Here is a 13,596-nt window from a genome sequence, read left to right as displayed (position 1 = left end):
CATAGTTGCTCAGTGATTCATGAGGCTTCGATTTCGCCATCTTTACTGATATGTTGTAGTTAAAACTACACACAATAAGGCTCTCACTTCACAACAACGTGCTCTTTGTTCGGATCTGGGAGATGTTCAGTGGCGACGGACTCGTTAAAGCTGAACTTCCTCTTCCGGTTCTTCTTCTTCTTCTGAGTTTAGCGGCGGCTTGCATCCTAATTGTTGCATTACCGCCACCTATCGATATCTCTACCCCTCATATTCTTTTCTCCAACCCAGTAACATTTAAAAATTTAAACAATGCTATCATTCCACTTCCTGCTCCTCCAACTTCCAGCACCCTCCTCAAACATATATCTTTGACTCCTGCTTCCCTCATACTCCTCACCATTCCTTCCCTTTTCCTTCTACACTCCATTATAACATGTTCCACTCCCTCCACCTCCCCACAAAACTCATACCTCCCATCCCAACCGTAAAGTGCTGTTCAAATACGCGTGGAGCTGAATCTCTGAAGCATGTTTAAAATAAAAACACAGCTCTTTGTTTTGTTTGACACGCAAAAAATAGATTTTTGACACAGTCACATACATTAAGTGTTGTTTGGAAGCTGTGCAGTTGAAGCAAATTAACACCAACTAAAATTTATTTCTGTACATAAGGATTTTGTAATACATTCATACATTTATCTACAATACAATTTATAAAGATCCCAAAATAAAAAATCACATGTATTTTTTTTCACATTTATATTACTGAATTGATAATCAATTCCCATTTTTGTAGAAACTGGACTGTTAAAGAGCCTGTCAACGTTTTTTGTTTTTGTTTGCTGTTATTGTAATTCACAGGCGTGTGTTCGCTGGTCTTGTGACTCTCATTTCCATTACAGCCCTATGACACTGATTCCATGTGTGTCAGATGTTGTGAATTTTGTACTTTTATTTGTAAAACGTGTGAAGCCTTGTGTCATACTCTGGACTCGTGTTATTTTTTTCTGGTTCCCTTTCCTGTTTTAATTTGTGCTTGTCCAGCTACTGCCGTTTCAGGTCTAGCCTGAGCTTTACATGACTCATGCAGCTGCAGACAATTAACAATCTGTCTTGTATTTAGTCTCCAGTACTCACCTTATACCTCTGCCAGTTTGTTGTGGGTTAGCACCATGTTTCAGCGTTTCTCCTGGTTCTGACCTGTTACCGAACCTTGCCTGTACTCCCATTCTGCCTGAACCCTGTCTGTACCATCGCCTGATCTGATCACCTGTTTGTCTGATTACTGTACCTGCATTCCTGAACTTGTGATTAAAGCCCTTCAATGGTACCTACTTGTCTCAAGTGCTGTGCATGTGGGTTCGCCATATTAAGTCACCTGACACCTTGGTCACATTGTGTCATATGATCAGATCACGCAGCAGAGCTACAGAAGAAAAACATCAAATCATCCCCACAAAACGTTTTCCTTCAAAGTGTAATACTTTTCTCCAGACACTTTGTGTCATACATATGTTGAATGTTGTGGATTTTGTCAGCAGCAATTTGCAGTTTTCATCAAGTTTGTAATGGTGGTAATAAACATGAGAAGTTAATTAAATACAAAGAAAACTTGAATTATAGCTATGACTCCAGCTGTAAGCTAAGATAACATAAGCTAAAAATAACACAAAGGTTTAATCATTTCTTTTGGAAAAAACTTTTCAACTGCACACATCATGAAAAAACTATTGTTTATAGTGAATATATAAAGTGTGCTTTACAAAGGGGCTACTGTGCATTAATAGCTCACTGAGCAAACTCTGGTCTATTGACACAGACGTAGATTAAATGCTTGGTTACAGACAGAAGACGCCACCAACCTCCAACTGCTCATATCAGTGTAGAAACAACAGCCGTTTGAGACAGTTTCTTATCACAAAGGCTCTGAGGAGCCTCAATAAAGAAAAACATGAAGCATGAACTAAAGCACCATAAATGTCTATTGACACGTTGTCTAATGGAAAAACTCAAACAAAGCAGGATTTTTTACACGGTCAGTAAAATCTAGTGGAAACATACAATTAGTTTTCACTGACAGTGTAGATCACTATGATTACAAGTTAATGCATAAACATACTAAATATACCACTCTATTCTCACCCTCCGTGGGTGGTCTCATCCACTTTCTAAGCTTGGGTCCTCTACCAGAGGCCAGGGAGCTTGAGGGTTCTGTTGTTCTGCTGTTCCTAGGACTGCACTTTTCTGGACTGAGGTGTCGGATGTATTTCCAGGGAGATATAGATATATATACACACACACACACGAAGCACAAGGGTAAAATTGGCAAAGCAAAACAGAACTTATGGGAGAACTGGAAAACTGTGCTCAAATACTGACAAAAACCAACAGTTGGACTGTTGCACTATCAACTAATACTGTTATTGTGTTTGTTTGGGAAAGTAGTTCATGAACAATACAGATTTTACATTTAACATTTACCCAGCAAACCGTGCAGGAGCCTGTAGGGAATCAGTCATTACTCACATTGTCCTGTATTTAAGCACCGTTTCAACCATAGCCCAGTGCCAGATTGTCACACAGTGGTAGCAGCCTTTGTCTGCCTGACGACAAGCCTGATTAAACACCTGTAGATCTCATGAATGTAGCTGGTTTTAATGTTGTCTTACATTTATGTTTCACCTGCTATGACTTAACAAGGGCTCCTCATGTCTGTTCTTTACAGACATGAGGTAGGTGTCTGTAAATAAAATACAGTAGGTACAGTTACAGTTAGGATACAGTTTAAAACAATCTAATTCTGCCATCGTGTCAACGTCAGAGCTGAATTCCTTGAAATGCCTGGTGTGAGGAAAAATGTAAAAGAGGGGCAGAAAACGTGTCTGAGCAGCAGAAAGATGAAGAATACAGTCACTGTCTGAATGAACAGAGCCTTTCATATGGGTCTTACCTGCTGAGCAACATTTATTTATTTTCTAGCTGAAACGTGTATGTGTATAGAAAACATGTTAACTTGGTGTGGAAATAGTCAAACTATGTGACATGTGATTTACATTTCCAACTTCACAAAACAATGAAGCCACTCTTACCGACCTGAAATCAGCTTTTTTAAACGCATAATATTCCAAGTAGTCCATCGCCTCTATTTCATATATATGCATATTTCTTCTGTCGTCCAGTATTAGAAGGAGTTCTCCACACCCTTCAGTCTGATATAACCTAGTTTATCTCTAAATACAATCACACAACAGCTACTTTGTTGTAACACGTGTTGCAGCGGTCTAACATAAATAGGGCACATACGATGTTGTACAGAAAGTGTTGTCCACGCACCTTTCACGGTCCAGATCGCGTCATTCAGTCGTCATTATTTCATCCGTCGTTAACCCAGCTGAAAATGGACTGCGCCCGTATTCTGATTCGTAATACGACTGGTCTGTTGTAAATTTAGAAAACTACACGCAAGAAGACTGTCGCCTCACAACGGGTCCTGATCGGTGATTACACGTCCTCTTTTATCATTACTTTTAGGGTATTATTGACTGGAGATTCTCAGCCTTCGCCTTCTTCACCATTATCACTAAAGGAGGAGCACGATTGGTTCAGGTTATTTTTTGTGTGTGGCGCCTTTTTCTTCTTCTCCTCCTTCTCCTTCTTCTTCTTTTGTTTTTTTTATGGCAGCTTGCGTACTAGCGTGCGTACTCACCGCCACCTACTGTATCTACTAAGCAGAAGAAATAATGTCAAAAGAGGAAAAACTGACGTTTTTAAATAATGAAAAAAACAACCCCCTCACCTCATTGTAAATAATAATTTCCATTTTCATAATTTCTAAATAATCATTTTCCATAATGCCAGTTTGTGTGTGTGTGTGTGTGTGTGTGTGTGTGTGTGTGTGTGTGTGTGTGTGTATTTGTATATACAGTATAACATACAATATACATGTTTTGCATACTTATTTTGCTCACAGCTTAATTTACAGTCTTTCTGCAAAATGCCACACGCTTCAAATTGATGCCAACTGATATTGCGTCCAGTAGATGTCCTACTAGAGCAAATAAAGATTCAAGAAGCTTTGCGCTGAAGTGAACCTATTGGATGAAAGGCTTCAATGCTTCATAAAGCTTCATCTCCCCATCACTAGTATCTACACATCTACTCTCTTTCCTAACTTTACAACAAAAAAAAAACCCAATAATAATAATTTCTCTTAGAAACCTAAAAACAGCTCTATACCCCATGTCACTTGCTTTAAAATTTAATATTATATTCAAATCTAACTTTGCTTTTTTTACTCTTAAGAACTCTATCAACCTTTCCCTTTGAACACTATACGTTGGGCAATAGATTATCACATATCACACTATCCTGTTTCATGCGTTTAAGTATCTTCTTTGTACTATCAAGACTTGTATGTCCCAATCTCATTCTGTTCATCAAATCATCCCTCCTCCTATTCCCACTACATCCTATTACTGTTCCAACTTTCCTTTGTATGTTGTATATGCTCTTCCCTTACTTCCTCTATCCCTTTATTCTTGCCACTTTTTTTGTTCTTTCTCTTTTATTATACCATATTTCAATATCAACACTGCTTTCTTGGCCTGTTTGTCCGCTTGTCCATTTCCCTCTATTCCTATATGTGTTGGTATCCATACAAACATCACTTCCACCCCTGTCCTCCTTATTCTATGCACTGTGTTTAAGATTTCCACCACCACATCCTATCTAGCTTCCGATTCCATTTGTTTAATACTTATCAGTGAGATACCTGAGTCTGAACCTATTCCACCCTTTGTGCCCTACATACCTCTACCCACTTAAGTGCATCTAATATTACCACTAATTCCACTGTAAACATCAATAACTCACTAATTCTTTGTCTTTGCTCTACCTTAACCTCTGTTACCACAAAATCCCTACTTGCCCACCTGTTGTTGATGCATCTGTGTATATTTTTATATACCCTCTATACTTTAACCCAATGTATTCTTCCACCTTATGTGCACCAACTCCTTCCTCTCCTTTTCTTTCTAGCAGACTCAGATTCACCTCTACATCTTCTATTACACCTGGTGGAACTAGGGGTAATAAAAGTGGCATCGTTGGGCTTACCTCCTTACATTTCTCCAATTACCCACCCAAAACTCCAGATTTCCTCTGTTCTGGTCTTCTCCTGACATTGCTTTAACACTACCTTTGTTGGATGACTTTCCCTGTGTCCTTTTTAAATTGGCCCAATAATTGATTGCCAACTGCTGTCTCCTCTCTCCTAATGGCATTCTTATTTATTCCACCTGTAATGCTGATACTGGTGTGGTCTTACACTGCTCCACAGCATAACCTTAGAGCCTGATATCTCCTGCCCTTCCTGTGTATACCTCCAACTGTGACAGCAATCAAAGTGTGCAAAAAATTTTTTTGAATCTTGAATTCTATCTAATTCCTTAAGTAATGTTATACTACCTGATCCATATATAATAGTTCCATAATCCAGCACTGATCTAATCAATCCATTATATATTGTGTGGCACCTCTTAATTATTCCTTTCATATTAACTTTAGTTATTCATTACTTGGATGCTTTCGTGTAACGTTTTGAACACAAGCACCGTTTTATTTCTGAGTGTAGAGCTGCTTACAGTCCATCCATTGTCCCGACAGCTCAAATACTGGAACACAAAATCTAAAACTGTTCAGCCAATTCATGAAATTGCTCTGAGTTCTTCCTCATTGAAGGTGTGGCTGATTTATCCCACAGTCTGGAAATTCAATTGCCAGAGCAGCCACAAGAAAAGAGCAAGATAAACATTTGGGAAAACGGAAATGTGCAAAAATCTTGTGTAGAATTAAAAAGGACGTAAGACAGAATGTACAACTCACACATGCAGTACTGGACTTAATTTTGAGCAGAATTTAAAATAAACATGTACAGTAACAGATCTACCTCACACACAGGGTGCAGTAAGCAAAGTGTCCAGCAGAGTGCAGTTGAGTCTGTTGAGTTGTACGGTTTAACAGCAGTGGGTATAAAGGACCTGTGGTACCGCTCCTTCCTACACTGGGGGTGGATCAGTCTGCCACTGAAGGAGCTGCTCAGAGCCTCCACTGTCTGATGCAGTGAGAGACTTGTCCATGCTGGACGTCAGCTTGGCCGACATCCTCTCACCCTCCACCACCACAGAGTCCAGTGGACCGACCAGGACAGAGCAGACCTTCCTCACCAGCTTGTTCAGTCTTTCTCTGTCGTGGTCTGTGCTGCCAGTTGGCATTTGAAGTGTGTGGCGATTTGGAGAAAGCATGTGAATTAAACTGTCAGCAAAATAAAGAAGTATGCAAACACGTATATTGTATGTTACACTGTATATAGAACTTTATTTGTCATTGTACAGGTACAAAAAAATTACAGGTTCACTCAGCAGCAGTTTATAGTACGAGAATGAAAGCTCTATAAGAAATACTGAACAGATAAAAAGAGAGATAAAATAAGAAATAAGTACTCGCATCTTGAACAGATCCTGTCTGATCAAACAATAAGTAACCTCTGTTGCTGTTCTATGGCTATCAGATCTTCTCGACTGTAGGTTAATCTGTTGTAGGATGGGGCAAAAACAAATGCAAAAGACAGTAGAAGCATAAAAGGGTAAAGATTTGTGGAGAACGTCGAGCCGCTGTGTCCGTACGCACCGCCATCTTGGACAAACCATACATCAGAATCAGAATCCGCTTTAATCGCCAAGTTTGCACAGGACAAATAAAATAAAGAATAAAATAATATAAACTGCAGCTCACTATCACTTTTGTTATTGCACATTAACATCACTTTTGTTATTGCACATTTATGTCTGTGTCTGTGAAGAGTCATTGATTCATTGTGTTGAGGGGAGGCGTTTAAACAGTTTATGTTCAGTGTGTGTGGGGTCAGCAGTGATGCTGACAGCCCGCTTCCTGAGTCTGGCCCGGTACAGGTGTTCAATAGAAGGAAGCTCAGTCCTGATGATCTTTTCTGCTGATCGGACCACCCGCTGCAGTCTGTGTCTGTCCTGCTTAGTGTCTGAACCAAACCACACAGTGATGGAGAGGACAGACTGGATGATGGCTGTGTAGAAGATGGTCAGCAGCTCCTGGGGCTCTGCTGGGCCTTTTTGCGGGTAGTGTCTTTGTGGGGGGACCACTTCAGGTCCTGTGAGTGACCTGAATGAGTCCACGGTAGACACTGTGTTGTGGATGGTGAGGGGGGGCTTGGTTAAGATCAGAGTTTTAATATTCACGTTCAAGCAGGCAGAGGTCATAAACGTTGTGGCAGCAAACAGGATCCGACAAGGAGCAGGCGAAGGCAAGGTCAAAATACAGGCAATGGTCAGACTTACAGCACTGGATTGTCGGAGGCTGAATCAGTGGCAAGGCATGGTCAATCACGAAAGGCAAGAGTACAAAGAATGCTGGAATGCTAGTCAGGAAAACAACGTAGACAATCTGGCAACTGGGCAAGGCAAGAACTGGTGCTTAAGTGCTGAGTGAACTGATTACTGATGAAACACAGGTGAGGTTAACAAGGACCGGAAGTGAAGCTGGGTTAACTGGATGTGAACTAAACAGGAAGTAGTAACAAAATAAAACCAGACAAGACTAAAAAACGTAACTAAGAAATGTAACTAAGAAACATGAATTATGACAGATAATCTCTGTCAGTAACCTGGTTGGCTTGGTATGTGCTATATGCTATATGCTATATTGTACTGTGCCAACACATACTGTTCTGTACCTGTATTCTCGCTCATCTGTACTGCTGTTGTGAGACGTAATTTCCCCACTGCGGGACTATTAAAGGTTTTCTTATTCTTATGTGCTACACGCTCTTCTTCCATAATGAACAGTTAATGCTGATGCTTGTAAAACAAAGAAACGCATCCTGGTGCGTGGTGAGGTCTGTTTGCACATTGACCCAATACACTGATGCACATATATACATTCACTCATTGTTCTGTTCTGCAGCACGAGGGTAAACTTGCAAAATAAAAACCAAAAGTACTCAGAGTTTACACATGAGCTTCACAGCTTTATTTTCTTCTGTAGGGACAGGCTGCATCCCTGCAGGTGTGCTCTCTTCTCTGCTGAAAAAGAAACCAATTAATTAATATATATAAACTTAAATTAAATGTGCAGTAAAATATGCAGTATTTCTGCATTTTGTACCTTTTACTGATGGATCCCTGGACCCTGGATTTATAAAAGAACCATGCAGCAAGACCAATGGCAAAGAGGACGAGCAAAAGGCTAAATAATACCCAGCAAACCGTGCAGGAGCCTGTAGGGAATCAGAGCACATGTAAGACCAATACACAGGAGGACTAGAGCTGCCAGGACAGAAAGAACGACCTGCGTAGGTCAGAGTCTGAAGCAAAGGCAACAGAAAAGACCATTATTGAACATTTTTAGCAGAGACACAGACAGAGCAGGACTTTTTATTTCAGCCCAGATCAGCTGACATTACTCTATGACACAAAACAAACAGGAACCAAAGACAGTTATTATAAACCGAACATAACTTTACTACTCTATGACACATAATGAGCAGGAACTTATTGTAAACCAAACGTAAAACTTTACATTCTAAGTCTCGATTGATTCATTTTAAATCCTAAGACTGAAAAATGCTCCTCATGTCTGTCATTTACTTTGCATAATAAAACACTGTGCTAATAATAATAGCCTCCAAATATAAGTGTGCATCTTGGAGCACAGGCCTCACCTGATGTCACATGCACATAGAGGTAACCATGACTCCTCCCGTACTGGTTGGAGGCTTCACACTGGTAGAGGCCATTGACGCCAGCGGTGTTCCTCACAAACTGCAGCGTTGGTCCGACCACAGTGACACCAGACTGAGGCCAGGACTTGTCAGCTCTGAAACACACGAGACAAAGGTTCCTGTAGCACAAACACCTGAAACCAACTTATTAAGATGCTCTTTGTGATCAGACAGCAGCACCGTACCTGCTCCAGGTGAAGCTGGCAGCTGGGTTTGCTTCAGTCATACACTCTAATGAATTATCTGATCTTTCAGTGACGTTCACTGTCGTGGGTGAAACTGTAAAGAGGAGAGAGAATGAGCTGCTCTGTTGGGTTGTGTCACTAACTAGAGCTTTGTCTACTAAAGTCAAAGTCAGTTAAACTCATTCAATTCAAAAATGCAACAGTTAGACGTTATTCCTCATTCGTAACAACCATTGAGCCTTTACATGTGTTTTGATGGGGGCATGTGTTGTTAGAAGCGTGGAGTAGTTCCATTCAACCACACAGATGCATAAAATCCACTGCCTTGTAACTTCAGCCAACTTTACTCAGACTGAAGAAAAACAAACACCTAAATTGATGGCAAAACGATTCCACGGAAAAGAAAAAATCCAGTTGACATGACTCAACCTTCAGATAACATCACCTGGATGACTGAGAATCTCCACGGATAGTTATTAACTCCAGTGCAGCGTTTGACATCATTATACTCACAGAACACTTGTAACGTGAAGGGCAGGCTCTTTGCTTGTGTCAGCGCCGCGCTGGTGACGACACATCTCACCAAACGCTGGTTGACGTCTCTGGTAGGGACTCCAAGCAGCGAGCTGACCGTGGTGGTGGTTCCGTTATCGTGAAGGGTGGAGGTGGTGGTTGAACGGACCGAGCCCTCCAGAGAACCCATAATCCACTTCACCTCAGCAGGAGGCCGGGAACCAGCCGCCGTACAGGTAGCAAGGGAAGCTTCTTCACCCCCCAACAGAGGGGCGTCGTCCTCCACCGTTACGACTGGAGGGACTACAAGAGGAAGCACACAGGTCAAAGGTCAGTGTGGGACTCCAGCTTTTATCTGTTTACTCCACACACACACTTATCATACCCAGCAGGTTTAGTGTAACATCTGTCCTGAAATTTCCGCTGGGAAACAGAGTGAATATGCACGAGTAGCTGCCTTCATCCAGCAACGTGGCGTCTGATAACAGGAGGGTTCCATCGTATTTGGTAAAGTTTCCAATGTTCTTGAACCGATAGTCAACTGCATTAAAGATGCGTGTTTTATCAGCCAGAATCGTAATGAATTTGCCATTAACTGGGTTCCCCTTAGTCATCTTCTGCCATGAAATCTGGATGAGTGTGTCTGTGGTGTCAAAGAGGTTGCAGGGTAACGTAGCGCTCTCTCCAAGAACCACAGACACGTTTCCTCCCACCACCCGGACAGCTGAAAGACAAATGGAAAGTCAGGAAACAAACACGAGCAGAAGCACAAGAGGTTTCAGTCTCTGGAGGTTGTGACTGTCACACAGCTATCTGCTAAATCATTAGACATTTGTGTGTCTACTATAAGAACTGTGGTAAGGCTGATTTTGAAGGAAATAGAAAACTGCAATAATACTAGACAGCTGTGTTCCCAAACTGGATAGACACGAAGCAAGGGAGGACTCAATGTGCCTGACTCCATCCTGTCTGTCACCACTCAAGGCCTCGCTTTTAAAATCACAAGTCTGGTTCATTTAATGATTTGACCTTCGCTTGTATCTACATGTGAGTATTTCTCTCCTACAGCCCATTAGGGACAGTGTAATCCAATCATTCATGAGGCTTGGAAAGATACAACCTGTGAGCTGAAAAACTGCAAAGAAGGTTCAGAAACATGTCTGAGCAGATGAGTGGTGATGTAGAGTACAGTACCTGTGTGAGAATAAATAGAGCATTCATGTGGACCTCACCTGTTTAAGGAAATTAACTTCAAAATAAGAAGAAACAGACATCACTGCTTCTATAAATGATTCAATTACACATGACATGGTAAAATGTGAAGCTTTGGATGAGAGAGGCTGTTCTCAGTACAGTTTAGCCAGACTGTGTTACAAATGACAATGTATGAAAATGTGAGTGGAACCACTGAGACATTTGTTAAAAGTCAAATGCAAATGAAAGAGTTATTTTTGCTCAATAATAGCAAAAAAAACCTTTATCTTGTTCTAAAATTGTTGTTTATGCAGCTCATAGTCATATTTACTTCTTTTCTAAGGAAATCCGCTTAACATTTTTTAGACCAAAACATCCAACCATCCCTACAAACTGATCTTCATGTGACACGTGATTCACTTTTACAACCTCACAAAACAACAAAACCACCGTTTCTTTCTTAACAAGAACCTTTTCTAAATGTAAAACATTATGTATTGTCTCTGTGGCCCTTATTGCTTCTGTCGCCCATTAAAACGGCAGGGGTCTAAAGGTTAAAGGAGTTCTTCACAGTCTTCAATGTAATATACCCTAGTTTATATCTAAATACAATCAAACAACAGCTGCTGCTTTGTTCTTGTAGGTGACACAACGGTCTAAGATAAATAAAGTCCACGCACCTTCCACGGTCCAGCTCAGGTTTAGCAGCAGCAGCAGCAGGAGGAGGAAGAGCCTCCCTGGAGAAAATCCACTCATAGCGAAGTCCGTTGGAAATGATTGCCCTCGTGTGAGGCTCCATTTCAGACTGCGATCATTCAGCCGTCATTAGTTCATCGGTCGTTGACCCAGCTGAAAGAGCGGAGTGCGACCGCATTCTACGGTTTGCACAGAAAGGTGAGATGTGTGATATGTTGTAGTTAAAACTACACACAATAAGGCTCTCACTTCACAACAACGTGCTCTTTGTTCGGATCTGGGAGATTTTCAGTGGACTCGTTGAAGCTAAACTTTCTCTTTCGCTTCACGTCACCGCCAGGTTTTTATCAATATACGGGGGAGAGGCAGTGTGTTTGCGGGATTTGTGGTGTGTCTAGGTGGCGATTTTGTTTAATTGAAAGTGACATATGTCATATGACATATGTCATATGGGAACACTTCGAATTGATTGCAGTCAATCAGGTAGAATGCATTTTTTTTATTATACATTATATAGAGAGAGAGATGAGTGTGTATGAAGGATACAGTGTTGTTTCACATTAGGATTTACTAACTACAAATAAAAAACTAAATAAATAATATTATGGTATGTGAGCGTATATGGGGTGCCAAATGTAAAAGTAGAACCTATAACTAGTTTTCTCACATTTAACTAAATGACACAACATGTTTTCTCACATTTAGTTAAATGTGCAAAAGTCTAAATGTAAATGTTAAATATAAATGTAAATGTTAAATATAAATGTAAATGTTAAATGTTAAATCTAAATGTTAAATGTTAAATATAAATGTTAAATGTAAATGTTAAATGTTAAATCTAAATGTTAAATGTTAAATATAAATGTTAAATGTTAAATGTTAAATGTAAATGTTAAATGTTAAATGTAAATGTTAAATGTTAAATCTAAATGTTAAATGTTAAATGTAAATGTTAAATGTTAAATGTAAATGTTAAATGTTGGCCGAGTGTAAAACTCGCGCTGGTCTCAAATCAGAGACGCGAACTTAAACACGTCAAACAGTACGCATAGCTCCGCCCACATCTGACTCTGGATCGGTGCACGAAAATACTGGAGAGAAGCTTGAAGTCGAAGCCATCATGGCCGCCAGCTCCGACTCCCTCCTGTTGGGGGAGATTGAACGGGCTGTAACGGCAGGTGTGCGGGCTGAGGCTCCGCTTCAAACTGCCGTTCTGTCGTAAACACCATTAAGGAGAAGTCAAGTAGGTTTAAAAAGAATATTTCTGTGGCGCCGGTGGAGAATTAGTTGGCTAACTATACTAGCTAGCCGAAGTTACGTCCAGGCTAAAAACAAAAGTTTCCAGATCAGATGTGGGCGGGGTTTGCGCGCACTGTTTGAGGTGATTGAGTTCGCGTCTCTGATCTGAGACCAGCGCTGTTTGAGGGTAGGGATGGAGTCTACTTGCCCATTCATGAATATTCAGTTTTACGCTCGGCCAACATTTAACATTTACATTTAACATTTAACATTTACATTTAACATTTAACATTTACATTTAACATTTAGCATTTAACATTTACATTTAACATTTAACATTTACATTTAACATTTAGCATTTAACATTTACATTTAACATTTACATTTAACATTTAACATTTACATTTAACATTTAACATTTACATTTAACATTTACATTTAACATTTAACATTTACATTTAACATTTACATTTAGACTTTTGCACATTTAACTAAATGTGAGAAAACATGTTGTGTCATTTAGTTAAATGTGAGAAAACTAGTTATAAGTGCTCCTTTTACATTTGGCACCCCATAAGCGTAAGCTATTCATTAGTGTTTGTCATTTTGCTGCTTAAACAAATCCTCACTTATTGTGTTTGTGTTCTGCATTCACTTTTTCAGTGAGAGGATTCTTTGGTTGGTGGTTCTTCTTTGTTTTATGAATCAGCAGGATGTTGATGAGATGGGACACAAATTTTGTTTTATTCCACTTTACATAATTTATAATAATAGACTATTCAACTACGACTAACTGCCTTCAAAATAATGTGCATGGACAAGACACATTCATACCTTTTACTGATATTTAAAAGTGTCCTTCTGTTGTAGCAACCTCAGAGCCCACCCACACCAGCAGCAACTGGTTGATGCTGCTTTGGTGAATGATTGTAAACTCCTCTGAAGGATGACAGACTGTCATCCTTCAGTGTCTGAG

General features: G+C 40.1%; 1 protein-coding gene and 1 pseudogene across 1 annotated transcript; both read right to left on the bottom strand.

Moving 5' to 3' along the window:
- The window catches only part of LOC121201913 (nectin-3-like), a 28,562-nt pseudogene extending 16,846 nt beyond the window's left edge, over positions 1 to 11,716 (bottom strand).
- Positions 6,328 to 11,559, bottom strand: LOC114847080 (nectin-4-like). The gene is made up of 7 exons (XM_041068864.2): positions 11,366 to 11,559; positions 9,877 to 10,215; positions 9,492 to 9,794; positions 8,979 to 9,072; positions 8,734 to 8,888; positions 8,178 to 8,289; positions 6,328 to 8,095 (listed from the first exon to the last, which is right to left on the bottom strand). Exons 1-7 carry the CDS (start codon positions 11,439 to 11,441, stop codon positions 8,014 to 8,016), a joined length of 1,161 nt encoding a protein of 386 aa, XP_040924798.1. The 5' UTR covers positions 11,442 to 11,559; the 3' UTR covers positions 6,328 to 8,013.
- Positions 11,717 to 13,596: the final 1,880 nt, after the last annotated feature.

This window comes from Betta splendens, chromosome 21 (genome assembly GCF_900634795.4).
Source record: "Betta splendens chromosome 21, fBetSpl5.4, whole genome shotgun sequence".
NCBI lineage: Eukaryota > Metazoa > Chordata > Actinopteri > Anabantiformes > Osphronemidae > Betta > Betta splendens.
The sequence above is the reverse complement of the archived record's forward strand: the minus strand, read 5'-3'. Positions and strand labels throughout refer to the sequence as shown.

What these genes read in the sequence shown, in the direction of transcription:
- LOC114847080 (XM_041068864.2), bottom strand. Translation starts at nt 11,441, where the DNA reads ATGAGTGGATTTTCTCCAGGGAGGCTCTTCCTCCTCCTGCTGCTGCTG. An exon ending in CTTCACGTTACAAGTGTTCT is followed by an intron (nt 9,073 to 9,491) that starts GTGAGTATAATG and finishes TCCTCTTTACAG; the next exon opens with TTTCACCCACGACAGTGAAC. An exon ending in CAGGGATCCATCAGTAAAAG is followed by an intron (nt 8,096 to 8,177) that starts GTACAAAATGCA and finishes TTTCTTTTTCAG; the next exon opens with CAGAGAAGAGAGCACACCTG.